This window comes from Montipora foliosa, chromosome 8, assembly GCF_036669935.1.
Source record: "Montipora foliosa isolate CH-2021 chromosome 8, ASM3666993v2, whole genome shotgun sequence".
NCBI lineage: Eukaryota > Metazoa > Cnidaria > Anthozoa > Scleractinia > Acroporidae > Montipora > Montipora foliosa.
In genome coordinates, this window is record NC_090876.1 from 10451197 (window position 1) to 10465988 (window position 14792).

General features: G+C 43.2%; 2 protein-coding genes across 3 annotated transcripts in view; one reads left to right on the plus strand and one right to left on the minus strand.

The window, feature by feature from the left end:
• The window catches only part of LOC138012470 (cilia- and flagella-associated protein 221-like), a 34010-nt gene extending 32644 nt beyond the window's left edge, over positions 1–1366 (minus strand). For both annotated transcript variants that reach the window (XM_068859245.1, XM_068859246.1), the window contains exons 1-2: positions 1248–1366; positions 1044–1144 (exon numbers count right to left, since the gene is read on the minus strand). In XM_068859245.1, coding sequence (XP_068715346.1) covers positions 1044–1144; positions 1248–1347 — 201 coding nt within the window. In that variant the 5' untranslated portion in view covers positions 1348–1366. The remainder of the gene's footprint in view (positions 1–1043; positions 1145–1247) is intronic.
• A 12199-nt stretch (positions 1367–13565) lies between these two features.
• LOC138012507 (ATP-binding cassette sub-family F member 2-like) overlaps positions 13566–14792 on the plus strand; it is a 22482-nt gene continuing 21255 nt past the window's right edge. The window contains exon 1 of the mRNA XM_068859291.1: positions 13566–13958. Coding sequence (XP_068715392.1) covers positions 13655–13958 — 304 coding nt within the window. The 5' untranslated portion in view covers positions 13566–13654. The remainder of the gene's footprint in view (positions 13959–14792) is intronic.

Sequence of the window (14792 nt, forward strand, 5' to 3'; positions counted from 1 at the left end):
ATGTTTATAAAGACATTATGAAATCAGAAAAAGACCTGTCACTAAAACAAGAGTTTAACAACCCCATAGACAAACACGCCATTTGCCTCAGGAGTTTTCCCAAATGGCGTGACCAGTATTTTGTCGCACCCAATGGAGAGATCAGTGTTGAAGTAATTGGCCAAAGAATATGTTTCATCTTGATTTACTGAAGGTTTCTACTGTTATTTGTGACCCCATACCAGCCAGTTTACTCCCTCTGAAAGCAATGATCTCATATACAAGCCGCACCCACGATTTTGAGCCCAATATTTCGGCAAAAAGATGTGGCTTCTACGCAAGTTTTTATGGTATTACAGGTTCAACAACACTCAGAAAGTCTCACCTCGTATTTCTTTTGTAAATTAATAACAGTTCAGCTTTCAAACAACAGCATTGATGCCTGTTTAATTTCACAAAATACCTCCTTTGTTCAAGGTCACCAGCCATCTGACCTGCCTTGTGATTCTCCCATTTAAGTCTAAGCACCCGTTTCAAATAGTGCTGATAAACAGTATGTACCGGTAAGTCTTAAAGTACCCATTTTAAAACAGTTCGCTCTCAATAGCTGCGTGGCTATGTCGTTCAAGGTTAGGGTTAGAACCTGTAATAGTCATTCTCAGAAGACTCCAGTATGAATAGCAAATATAATAGGTCGGTGTACGCGTCCTGTGCGAATAGCTACTGCTAATTACGAATAAAGTACTGCCAGTTAAATTTTTATTTTTATGAGAGATCTAAAGGAAAACTAGTACTGGAGCGCTTAAATACAAACAGAAAAACCTATCAATCAGCAGAGTAGTCAGCCAAAATATTCAGTCCAGTCCGCAAAGGAATCCGAAACCACATTGATGGATGGTGACTGCTTTCTCCACTGCGCCAACACAAGTTAAGAACTTGATGTTGTTTAACATATCAACATAAATAAAACAAATAGAAGCTTAATATAAGTTCACGCTACTGTATTTATTTATTATCATTACTCATTTTCACAAAAACTTAGAAAAATAAAATATCAAACATACCAAAATTCGAGTAATTTTGTTGCCAACTTGGAATCCAGCAAAGTGAACTACGGATGGCCTTGCTTGTAAAATCGCGTTTTGTCCAACTTTGGCATAGATTTCTGTATAAGAAGGTCAAAGAGATAATTATACCTCAATAAATCACCAAAATCACTTGTTTTAGGAAAACGAAAATCTTGAATTCATACTTTAAGACATACTAACTTGTTTCTAAAAGGTGGTTGGGTACAGGTTTGGTGATAACAGGTGCTATAAAACTATCAAAACTTTCCGAAACCATCGCACTCGTTCGTGCCACCGCCATTTTGGAAAAACCTCTTCTCCACTATAGTAGTCATGGTAACAAGAATGAACTGAACCCGTTTCTCGAAAGAACCGAAACTTTTCGGGCCTTTTTCGGGTGCCATTTCCGAGTTCCTGCATGCCTCAGTTTCAAAGCGAGTCCTGGTACACAACCATTCAAATGGCAATCAAATGGCAATAAGTTAAGTTACGCATTCTTATGCAAATCAAACTGATTTCCCTTACAATAGTTGACCACCAAGACTCCCTTCGAAACCGACACAAACAGCAACTCGGAAATGGCCCATTCCCTCCATATTTTAAGAACGCAGTGAATTTTAAGTCAACGAGCTTCTCTATTATTTTGCTTTTTGCTGTCTTGAAATTTTACAAGACCAGCTTATGAAAACAAGCGGAAGACAGTTTCGTAAATCGTTTTTCGGGCCCGAAAGTTATCCTGACTTTGACATGCTTTGCTCTTGAACCCAGGCTCTCTCACTTCTCCTTCCTCGTCGTCGAGGTTGGCTGGACGGATGGTTTTCTCAATAACGTTATCAAATCAAAATCCAAATCCAGAGGTGTGTTCAATTTTTATCTATAGGAGGTTGAAGAAGACCTACAAATTAATCTTCTTTCAAGAATCCAGTTCCATGACGTCTTTCATTTCGAAATAACTGCAGCGTTTTGAATTTTCGAATTGTCACCTTGCGTGACACCATGATACGAAGCTATTTGGTTGAAAAAAATACATCTATAAAGTAAAGCAACCATATTTAACGTCGATAACTCGTAACAGTAATTCAACTGACAAACCTGAGGTCGACGGTGCGCTCATTTTACTCCCCCCTTTCCATCAATGCTCCGTTGTACGGGTATTTAAAGCTACTTAGCTACACGGAAAGGAAAGAAGTCGAAACAAGGATGCGAGATCCGGGAATCGAACTCACGACCTCTTGCACCGTGGCCGCGCACTAACCGACTGTGCCAGCAGTTTGAGTGTTTCAAGTACATAAGGAGATGTGTTCATAAACATTTAATCTCGTGAGCGAAATGTAAGCGTTTTCTTCTCAAAGTACTCCAAAAACGTTCTTGTTATTGTTGATTTCTGGGCGCCATATTAGTGCGCTCCATACAAAACTCTGTAAATTTGCGTGAAATGATTCCACAAATAACTCAGAAAGGATGCACCGTACCGACCTGAGAATTGGAGAGTAGACTTCTCCCAGCCTACATGCATCAAACCATGCCTCACCTCTGCCACGAGAAGACCAGACACGCAAGGTACTTACGTTACGTTTATGCGTGTACAATCAACTCAAATGTCAATTCCTGGTAAAAACTAGCATGTTAATTTTTTTGGGAAAGATCTCATGGATATACCCACCACGAGTCCCCTAGGTTAAACTCTCATTTTACAGATTAAGTCTAAGTGCCCATTTCAGTGATTAGGTCTAAACTTTCGTTTATCTTGTGGCAATAGCAATATTTAGTTCTAGAAACTGATTTAGAATGGTTATTTTTTTTACCGAGGTTTTTTTTAGAGTATTGGTTGTTGTTTATATCCATGAGATCCTTGCCATTTTTTTCGTAGGCTTGGTATCGGAGAGGACACCGCGGCAAAGTGAGTGCGCAGGCTTGAGCCACGACAACACTACTTTGATAAGGTTTAAATTTTGAAGAGAGCTTCCTGAAAGACTAATCTTTCGTGTGTCTTTTCAAACCAAAAAACTATAGTTCAAACCAAGAGAATATTACCTTGCATTCGAGCGCTAGAGCAAAAGGACGAAGTTCGTAATGTTATTAGTCGCGATGGTCTCTGCGTTGGTAAACTTCTGGGGGGAAAACTGTGCACTGAGAAGGAAAACGCGGGGTAAACATCTGCAAGGGCAGAATGATAATTCCTTTTGCGAAGATGGCTTATGTTGCTTCTGTTGAACGAGGAAATCGTCTGTTTGTTTCATTGGAAAGTGAGAAATAAGCTTAAGTTCTTTTCATGCCCGCATCCCACTCATTCGGCAACATGGATAAGTCACTTCCCTGCCCTCCATTCTCATATTTTACAACACTAGTTACTTTTACAACAGCGAGGCAATAAAATAAAGAAAATAAGTCTTAATTTTAAGAGAGGATCGCAAAAAAGTTTTGAAACTAAGTATAAATTTGACTCCAATGCTACTTGATGTTTCCCTTTTACTTGGAGTTTGGTAGTGGTCCATCGTTGAAAATATTTTTTCAGCATTTTTCCTGCAGCTGGCTGGTAACTGTGATTTTTTTCTCCAGCTTCGTCGATCACCTTGTAGAGCCTTGCTGGGATGAGGGTGGGGAGACATGAGAATCATGATAATGAAACATAGAAAACACTCACCTGCATGTGTTTGGAAAATACTCATTTCACTTTTGCATGAATTGCACCAGCAAAAATCCAGCCTAAATTTTGCACTGTGTGTAAAGATACTGAGAGAGGAATGTAATCATACATCCAGCAAGACTAGAGGCATTCTGCTTCATACTCTAACATTTTATTATGCACAACTGATCCAGTTTCACTACCCAATGATAGACCCACAATGGCTCTACCTGGACCCACAATGACTCTATCTGATTCATTTTCAACAACAACAACCACAACAACTACTATGGTATGTGTTACCACAAAACACAATATACACTAACTCAAATATCTCTCTAATTTTATTGTTGTAAGTACCGTATATTCATTATTAAGACTATTACAAGTAGGAGCATTCTCAGAAGTTAATATCCAAACCCATGCTCAGCAAGGGAAAGACTAGAATAACATACAGCTGTATTAATGAAAGTGTTGAGTGAATTATCGGCGAGCGTAAACTAAAAGCAACACGACGCCATTCATTCATGAACTCAAGTGCCTTTACTCCCAGTCACGTGATCAGATACAAAGTACAAACTACGACGATTTCAACATCACAACATCTCCCCCTAAAAACTACAGGGAGTAACCAAAACTACTAAACATGAAGGTAATAAAGTTTGGTTTAACTTATAACATAAACGTTGTAAACTTAAAGATCGTATCGTTCAGTTCATGAATTTATCAGGCACAGTCACAAGTCCAATCTTCTGGGAGCCCTGACTACACGCCCAGATCTTGTTGTGGTTGTATCAGCTGCACAGGCAGCTGCTGGAACATCCAACTTGATCGCCTCCGGAACTTGCTCGCTCGAAGCACGACTGCTAGGACCTTGCTTGCTCAAATCAGAACTGCTAGGGTGCAGCGGAGTAAGGTCCTTCTGGTTCCTTCTTATAGTTCCTCTGGGGCTGCTAACAATGTATGAACGAGGTGTCTCTGCCTCTCGAGTCACAGTCGCTGGAACTTTCATGTCTTGAACCCAAACCTCAGTACCCACAGGAATCTTCTTAAGACCTCTTGCACCATGATGAGAATCAAAGTAAGCCTTTTGCTTTTGCTTTCGAACCTCCTCTTTACCTCGGACTATACACAAATCAGGCCAACTTGGTTTCAGCTCCAACGAAGCAAGTGGAACTCTGGATCTTATCTTTCGACCAAACAGCAGCTCAGCTGGACTGTAACCATTCTGTAATGGTGTTGAGCCATCCCATTTGATTGGGGGTGCTTTGGACTACTTGTTACACTTGCAAATCCCCATTCCTTTGCAAATTTGACGAATTCAGCTGAACTATACTGAGGACCATTGTCAGATCTGACAGAGTCTGAGATTCCATGTCTCGCAAACATAGATTTCAGTGCCTGAATAACATCTTGTGAAGTCTGGGATGATGAAAGCAAGGCCAGCTCAATGTATCGGCTGAAGTAATCCGCGACAAGCAATTTAGCTGAAGCAAATCCGTTCCGATGATCCGTGCCATGGTCTGCCTGGAGCCACTGAGTTAATAAGTGGTTCCGCTCGGAAGGTTCGATGTTCTGCACATTTGCGGCATCCCTGAACCATATCCTCAATCTGCCTACTAAGGCCTGGCCACCACACAGACATCTTGGCACGGCTGCGCCATTTTGTGATACCCTGATGACCTTCATGCAAACGATCAAGAATCTCTATCCTCATGCAGGATTGTATGATGACTCTGGAAGCCTTAAGAAGTAATCCACGAACTAAGGTAATTTCTCCTCTCTCACTCCAATAGCCTTTCAGTGCCTCCGGAACTCTATCTTTTTCTGGCCAGCCAATTTGGTAGTAGACTGCGAGCTGTTGGCACACTTCATCCTCCTCCTGGCGCTCCCTTATCTCTTCCAGTCGTCTATCACTGGCTGGAATTCACTTAGAACACTGTGCGCATACAGGGCTATTTCTTCTTCTTGTAAGCCCCACTGCCGCTCCTGGTTTACCGGAGCTCTTGAGAGGGTCTCTGCTGTCGTCAAACTCCTGCCTGGAACATGGGAGATGGAATACTGGAATCTGAGCAGCCTCATTCGAAGACGCTGAATTCTTGGTGGCATTTCATTTAAGTTCTTTGACCTCAGGAGAGGAACCAATGGCTTGTGATCAGTTTCAATACGAAATGGCTTACCGATGAGGTAGTCCGATAACCTTTCGCATGCCCAGGTCACTGCTAGGGCTTCCTTCTCGACTTGGGCGTACCTCTGTTCTGTTGGCGTCAATGACCTTGATATGTATGCAACAGGTTTCCAACCGCCGTCCTCTTGGGCTTGCGTGAGAACTGCGCCAGGCCAAAATGAGGAAGCATCCGATGATACCCTTGTCTCTTTGGCTGGATCATAGAGGGCTAGTGTTGGCGCAGAGACTAGTGCCTTCTTTACGTCATCAAATGCTTTCTGCTGAGCCTCAGTCCACAGCCATGCATTGTTCTTACTCAGAAGATCTCTCAGTGGCTTTGTAATGTCAGCCAGGTTTGGGATGTACTTTCGTACTTGATTGACCATGCCAAGGAACCGCCTTAATTGTGCAATTTCAGTTGGTTCCCCCATCTGTGTGACAGCTTCCACCTTCGTGGGGTCGATTTTGCACTCCATCTTTGCCTATCACGTGCCCCAGAAATTCCACTTTATCTGTTGAGAACTTGCACTTCTCCAGGTCAAGGGTAACATTAGCATCTGCTAACCTCTCCAGTACTGCAATCAATCTCTTATCATGCTGCTCTTGAGTCTCTCCAAACACCAAGATGTCATCAACTTGACACTCCACCCCATCTAAACCTTCGAGGATCCTCTGCATCGCTTTTTGGAAGTGCTCGGGCGCCGAAGAAATACCGAAGGGTAATCTTGTGAAACAGTACCTGCCCCATGGAGTGATGAAAGTGGTAACCAACTTTGAACTCTCACTTAACTTCCTCTGCCAAATTCCACTGTTTGCATCTAGCTTAGACATAATCTTAGCCCCAGACAGTTTGGCTAGAGTTTGTTCAGTCGTTGGCATTTGGTGGACCTCTCTCTGAACAGCCTTATTTAACTGGACAAAGTCACCACAAATTCTGACACTGCCATTCCTTTTGGGTACAACAACAATCGGAGAACACCACTGGGTAGGTTGATCGATCTGTTCTATCACTCCCATTTGCTCCATTCGCCCGAGTTCCTCCTTCACTTTAGGTAGTAAAGGAATAGGAATACGCCTTGGTGTAGTCAAATTAAATGGGGTAACTGAATCATCCAGCTTGATCTCGTAAACACCATCCATGCATCCTAACCCCTGAAACAAGCTAGGGAACATCTTCTCATAGTTGCTGTCATTGGCGTCAACAGCAGAGATTCTAGCAATTGTCCCGAACCGGCTACACGCACTTCTTCCCAACAAGGATTGCTCAAGACCAGGAACCACATAAATTTCGTCAGCACAGCATTGCAGGTTATGCGTAAGGGATGCTGTAAATTTACCTTTGCAGAACAGTGGTACTTTGCAAGAGCCATACAATTTCTTATCGGGTGGAAGAAGCTTCCCCTGAACTGACAAAAGACCATAAGTCTTTTCTGAAATGACAGAAACATCAGCCCCACTGTCAAGCTTGAAACTAACTGGGTCACCATTTACCAGAATTTCAGCTCTCCAGGGATTTGCACGCACGCTGTCTTCACTGATCTCCCCGAGAAACACACTGGTGTCTGGCTCTTCAGAAAACTGATCCTCGGTTACAACTTCTCCAGCCTGCTGGGACAGGCAAACTCGGGCATAATGTCCTTTCTTGGAACATTTAAAACAAACAGAATTAATGGCAGGGCAATTTCCTCTAGAGTGATCTGCAGATGATCCACATCGTAAACAGCTACTGGATTTTGACTTATCTCTCGCACCAGCGACACCTCCACTTTTCTTTGGTGGAAACTTCTCTGACTTTGCTCTGAATTTGGCTCCAGTCGCATCGATTTCGGTGGACATCGACTGCTGACCACTTCTAATGACGTCTTGTTGTTTCTTGACTGCCTCACTTTCCCTGGCCATTTTAACAGCTTTTTCAAGAGTCAAAGTCGATTCCAACTGCATCTTTTCACTTAGAGTAGCATCCTTAACTCCAACAACAATACGATCTCGAATCATTTCTTCTTTCAAGGCGCCAAAGTTGCAATGCTCGGCCAAACAATGAAGCGACGTGATGAATTCATCAGCAGTTTCGTCAGCTTGGGTTCGCTGGTTGAATTTCGCTCGCTCATAAATGTAGTCATAAATGTAGTCATAACATCGTCGGCAGCGTCGCCCATGGCGTAGAGCAATGTGTCTACTTGAACTTCTTCGCTTTTCTTGTGTAGATCACACGCCATCCGATATCTACCAAACCGACGAATCCATTTCTCCCACTCGTCTGGCTTTTTGAAATCGAACATTTCGGGTGCAGTAATTTTGTTAGCCATGATTTCTCCGGAACAGTAGTACACTTACTTCCCGGGTTTCTTCGGCTGTCGCAGCGAATAATTTCTTACGTTCTCTTTTGAAAATATGTAGCGTCGCTCGAGTGACCTCGAAGAACTCTCCCGTATTTTCTTCTGAGAGCCTCGGCTATCCAGCTATCTTCCCGTCAAAAGACTGAAACAACCGCTTCTGACACCATGTTGAGTGAATTATCGGCGAGCGTAAACTAAAAGCAACACGACGCCATTCGTTCATGAACTCAAGTGCCTTTACTCCCAGTCACGTGATCAGGTACAAAGTACAAACTATGACGATTTCAACATCACAACAGAAAGCAAGACAGTTTACTTGAATAAAAAAACCAAATTATATTTGCTTGGTCAAACATTGACTTAGAAGGCGTGGCAAGTAAATAATTATCGTCCCTTTTCTAGACAATTTTGAAGAGCTGTTTGGAAGCCATCTTGTATTAATCACTGACATGCTCACATCTGTGATGTTTAATTTGCAGGAATACTGTTGTCATCATGCAGGATCTCATGCAGGAAAAAATGAGAGATGAATAACAACCCTGGCTTTTTTCATCACAAAACCAATAAAACATTCAACGCTGAACTCCTCATCACAATCTCTTAAAACAATCTGGAATGTTGCTTGCCATGCATGGTTTGACCAGATCAGCACACACAGACCAGGAAGAGTTTTAGACTTAAGCACTGGAATAAGAATACATGACATGTTTAAGAAACAACAGGAAACTGATCAAAGTAAAACAATAATATTATTATCACTTTGTCATTTTCATGCACAGATGTCACTTAAGATACTTGAAAAAAAAAACATGGAAATCTGTGCCCTATTTGTAAAGATCCCTTTATAAAAAAAAACTAAACTTAACTGACTCCCTTAATAAGAGGTTTTGGTCACAGTAGTTGTGGTGGTCATGGTGGTCACAGTGGTCGTGGTGGTCACAGTGGTCATAGTGGTCACAGTAGTTGTGGTGGTCACAATCGTTGTGGTGGTCACAGTGGTCGTAGTGGTCACAGTAGTTGTGGTGGTCGTGGTGGTCACAGTAGTTGTGGTGGTCATGGTGGTCACTGTGGTCGTGGTGGTCACAGTAGTTGTGGAGGTTATGGTGGTTACAGTGATCCTATGGGTCAGAATAGCTGTGGTGGTCATGGTGGTCGTGGTGGTCACAGTAGTTGTGGTGGTCATGGTGGTCACAGTAGTTGTGGTCGTCGTGGTGCTCAGGGTTGTCACAGTGGTCGTGGTGGTCACAGTGGTCATAGTAGTCACAGTAGTTTTGGTGGTCACAGTGGTCGTGGTGGTCATGGTGGTCACAGTGGTCGTAGTGGTCACAGTAGTTGTGGTGGTCGTGGTGGTCACAGTGGTTGTAGTGGTCACAGTAGTTGTGGTGGTCATGGTGGTCACTGTGGTCGTGGTGGTAACAGTAGTTGTGGTTGTTATGGTAGTGACAGTGATCCTATGGATCAGAATAGCTGTGGTGGTCATGGTGATCGTGGTGGTCACAGTAGTTGTGGTGGTCGTGGTGGTCACAGTAGTTGTGGTGGTCATGGTGGTCACTGTGGTCGTGGTGGTCACAGTAGTTGTGGAGGTTATGGTGGTCACAGTGATCCTATGGGTCAGAATAGCTGTGGTGGTCATGGTGGTCGTGGTGGTCACAGTAGTTGTGGTGGTCATGGTGGTCACAGTAGTTGTGGTCGTCGTGGTGCTCAGGGTTGTCACAGTGGTCGTGGTGGTCACAGTGGTCATAGTAGTCACAGTAGTTTTGGTGGTCACAGTGGTTGTGGTGGTCACAGTGGTCGTGGTGGTCATGGTGGTCACAGTGGTCGTAGTGGTCACAGTAGTTGTGGTGGTCGTGGTGGTCACAGTGGTTGTAGTGGTCACAGTAGTTGTGGTGGTCATGGTGGTCACTGTGGTCGTGGTGGTAACAGTAGTTGTGGTTGTTATGGTAGTGACAGTGATCCTATGGATCAGAATAGCTGTGGTGGTCATGGTGATCGTGGTGGTCACAGTAGTTGTGGTGGTCGTGGTGGTCACAGTAGTTGTGGTGGTCGTGGTGCTCAGAGTAGTTGTGGTGGTCATGGTTGTCACAGTGGTCGTGGTGGTCACAGAGGTCATAGTGGTCACAGTAGTTTTGGTGGTCACAGTGGTTGTGGTGGTCACAGTGGTCGTAGTGGTCACAGTAGTTGTGGTGGTCGTGGTGGTCACAGTGGTTGTAGTGGTCACAGTAGTTGTGGTCGTCGTGGTGGTTACAGTAGTTGTGGTGGTCATGGTTGTCACAGTAGTTGTGGTGGTCACAGTGGTCTTAGTGGTCACAGTAGTTGTGGTAGTCATGGTAGTTGTGGTGGTCGTGGTGGTCACAGTGGTTGTAGTGGTCACAGTAGTTGTGGTGGTCACAGTAGCCCCCAAGCTTTGGAATGAGCTACCGCTGGCCCTCAGACAATGTCAAAGTTTAGTGACTTTTAAAAATGGTCTGAAAACATTTCTCTTTAAATTAGCGTATGGACTTGATTAATTTTATGGACATAATGATCAATTGAGAATTTTATATATTTTTTATTAGATTGTTGCAAGATTTTTATTAATATTTTTATTATTATTATTATTATTTCACTTCCACTTATTTATTTTACTTTTTTATATTAATTGATTTCGGCTTATTATCTATAGGACATTTTTATCTATACTATTGTAAAGCGCTTTAGGATATTTATTTAAATTTAGCGCTATATAAATTTTGTAATTATTATTATTATTATTAGCTGTGGTGGTCATGGTTGTCACAGTGGTCGTGGTGGTCACAGTGGTCATAGTGGTCACAGTGACCACCATGACCACCATGACCACCACAACTACTGTGAACAACCACTGTGACCACTGTGACCACTGTGACCACCAGGAGCACCACAACTACTGTGACCACCATGACCACCACAGCTATTCTGACCCATAGGATCACTGTCACCACCATAACCACCACAACTACTGTGATCACCACGACCACAGTGACCACCATGACCACCACAACTACTGTGACCACCACGACCACCACAACTACTGTGACCACCACAACTACTGTGGTCGTGGTGGTCACAGTAGTTGTGGTGGTCACAGTGGTCATAGTGGTCACAGTAGTTGTGGTGGTCTGGTCACAGTGGTTGTAGTGGTCACAGTAGTTGTGGTGGTCGTGGTGGTCACAGTAGTTGTGGTGGTCATGGTGGTCACAGTAGTTGTGGTGGGTATGGTGGTGACAGTGATCCTATGGGTCAGAATAGCTGTGATGGTCATGGTGGTCGTGGTGGTCACAGTAGTTGTGGTGGTCACGGTGGTCACAGTAGTTGTGGTGGTCGTGGTGCTCAGAGTAGTTGTGGTGGTCATGGTTGTCACAGTGGTCGTGGTGGTCACAGTAGTTTTGGTGGTCACAGTGGTTGTGGTGGTCACAGTGGTCGTGGTGGTCATGGTGGTCACAGTGGTCGTAGTGGCCACAGTAGTTGTGGTGGTCGTGTTGGTTACAGTAGTTGTGGTGGTCATGGTTGTCACAGTAGTTGTGGTGGTCACAGTGGTCGTAGTGGTCACAGTAGTTGTGGTAGTCATGGTAGTTGTGGTGGTGACAGTGATCGTACTGGTCACAGTAGTTGTGGTGGTCATGGTGGTCACAGTGGTCATAGTGGTCACAGTAGTTGTGGTGGTTTTGGTGGTGACAGTGATCGTATTGGTCACAATAGCTGTGGTGGTCATGGTGGTCGTGGTGGTCACAGTAGTTGTGGTGGTCGTAGTGGTCACAGTAGTTGTGGTGGTTATGGTGGTGACAGTGATCAAATGTGTTCGAAGCAGAGCATGCACACTCATTTTGCCGCGGTGTCATCGGATTAATCGGAGAGGATCGGAGAGTCGGATCATTTACGCATGCTCTGACGGAATGTTTGAACAAGAGAGAAAAACGCAGTACCTCCAGACATGGCGCTGGAGCGTCGTACCAAACAAGTCATCCCGGGATTTCGGCCCGTGCAATCGCTTTTGGACGCAGTTGGCCCTGCGCTGCTTTCTGCTACCGACCTCGCCTCCCAGTAAGGCATTGAAAGAGAGATATGTTGGCCCCTAAACCATATGAGACAAATCCCACGCCTACTCATAGCTCCAGACCGCCCTTGTCAATTTAGGGTATGAATTCGATGGCTTAAATATACAAGGGAAAAGTCATTTTGTCTGTCGTATGGTAAGCACTGAAGTCGCCGATTACAAAGTGTGCGCACATACATGCATGCATAAACTTTATTTCATCTCGAATCTCGGAATAACTACAAGAGCTAATATCTTCGAGAGATTACATTCATAGCTAAAATACATAGCACATACAGATACCTACCAAATACATAAGATTTAAAGATGTAGTGATTAAAAAGAAAAGCCGCTGTACAAAATGCCCTGGATTCTCTTTTGAAACCAGTAAACTCAGTGGTACGGATAAAATCAGGTAGCGCATTCCGCAACTTAGCTCATACGTAAGAAAAAAGAACTTAGACCATAACTGGTTGTTCTAGGTTTTTCTTGCAATAGATCGTTTTCACCGTCACGCAACAAAATAATAAAATTGAAACCATTCAACGAAAAAAGCCAAAAACTTGGAATGTTGTAGGAGACAATTTAAGAATTCCCCTTCCAATTCTAAGACCTGTGTGGTGCATAGTTTCTGAGTTATTTGTCGAATAATTCCACGCAACTTTACAGAGTTTTGTATGGAGCGCACCAATATGAATATGGCGGCCAGAAATCAACAATAACAAGAACATTTCTGGAGTTAACGTTTAGATGAAAACGTTACATTTCGCTCACGAGATGAAATGTGTATGGGCACATCTCCATATGTACTTGAAACGCTCCATCTGCTGAGATTCATGGGGATAGACCTTTTTTTCCTTTCAACCAAATAGCTTTGCAACATGGTCACGCAAGGTGACACTTCGGAAATGTATTTTCGAAACGAAAGACGTCATGGAACTGGACACTTGAAAAAGAAGAAAATATCCTGCAAAGGTTGGTCAAGACAATGACCAACCTTTGCAGGATATTTTCTATTTTAAAGTTTTTTTTGGTGTGGTCACGATCTATTTTGATCCAACGTAGAGCAAGTTTTGATCGTACACGGTTTTTGCAGCGGTTTAATACTTGAAAAAGATGAATTTTTAGGTCTTCTTCAACCTCCTATAGATAAAAATTCAAAACACCTCGGGATTTTGATTTGATTTGATGACGTCATTGAGAAAACCAACCTCGACGACAAGGGAGGAGAAGAGAGAGAGCCCGGGTTCGAGATTACATGAAACTGGCCCCAGACTTCCAAAAGCAAAAATTTCCCCGGAGGCCTGGTAGAAGCATATAACCACGCACGTGGTCCAATGTCGCGTAATCGGAAAGAATTTTTTATTTGTTGTGCTGTTACGTCGAATCTGAACGTTTTCGTCGATTCTCGCCAGGAAAAGAGGAAAAATGCCTTCCGAAGCGGCAAAGAAACGCCAAGCGAAGAAAAAAGCAAGTGCCCAGGCAAAAGGAAAGGCCAAACCGAGCGCAGAAAATGGCGTAAAAGATTCGAAAGCGGTGGAAAATGGCGCCTCGGTGAAATCGGATTTGTCGAATCGTTCTTGTACCGGCGTTTTGGCGTCGCATGAACAGTCTCGAGATATAAAGATAGAGAACTTTTCCATAACATTTCATGGCGTTGAACTCTTAACAGATACAAAGTTGGAGCTGAATTGTGGTCGAAGATATGGTTTATTGGGCTTAAATGGATGTGGTAAGTCTCGTCAAACGCTAATTAATGTTGTTCGTAAATAAACGTAGACCTAGCAAGCTTATCAGTTCTCACTCGAGATTTTCTCATGTGAAATACTTCAAATATCTTTTTTTAAACTTTGTTTTGTTATTGACTTATCCATAGAGCAGAATACGACAGCAATCCCTTCTGACAATATTGTTGATCGATATATTATTCATCCATCCAGCAAAATATAATTTATGTTCGATGAAACGGAAGTGTTGCAGTTAAAATGAGAAATTCTTCTTTGTTGATCGTGTTGCTTCTTTTAGTTCCCTGGTTGTCGTTGAAATGACAGTTTAATCGTTATTTTCGTTAAGTCGCGTACAGACTTGTTTTTCGAGGCAACGCGATCGATCTTAGGCCCCGTACCGTCCACACGTGACAACGCAACTTTTTCTTTTCGGATACGGCTTCCGTCCACACGGATCCGATGAAAACGGAACTATTAAAGAAGACGCTCCCCGGACCTAGTTGAACTTTTTGAAAACGATATTTTCGCGAGTACTTGTGAACGGAGGAAAACGGAATTTTTCGAAAACGCAGACGTCACACTTTCAGTTCCCAAATTTGGGCATATTTCAAACCTAATTTCCTGTTTACAAGGAAAGTTAGCTTTGCTAAAGTATTTCTTCAAGCTGACTATTCTAATCAAAGATGGCACCAATTTATCATTTTGCGGGTTCATAATAGCGAATACTCACGTGTCTAGTATGTGCAGTTGGGTTATTGTTTTCAAATCGATTCATCGTATACGTGTGGATGGGCGAAAACAATGGGAAAACGCTGTGTGTGGGCATTAGCTTTACATGT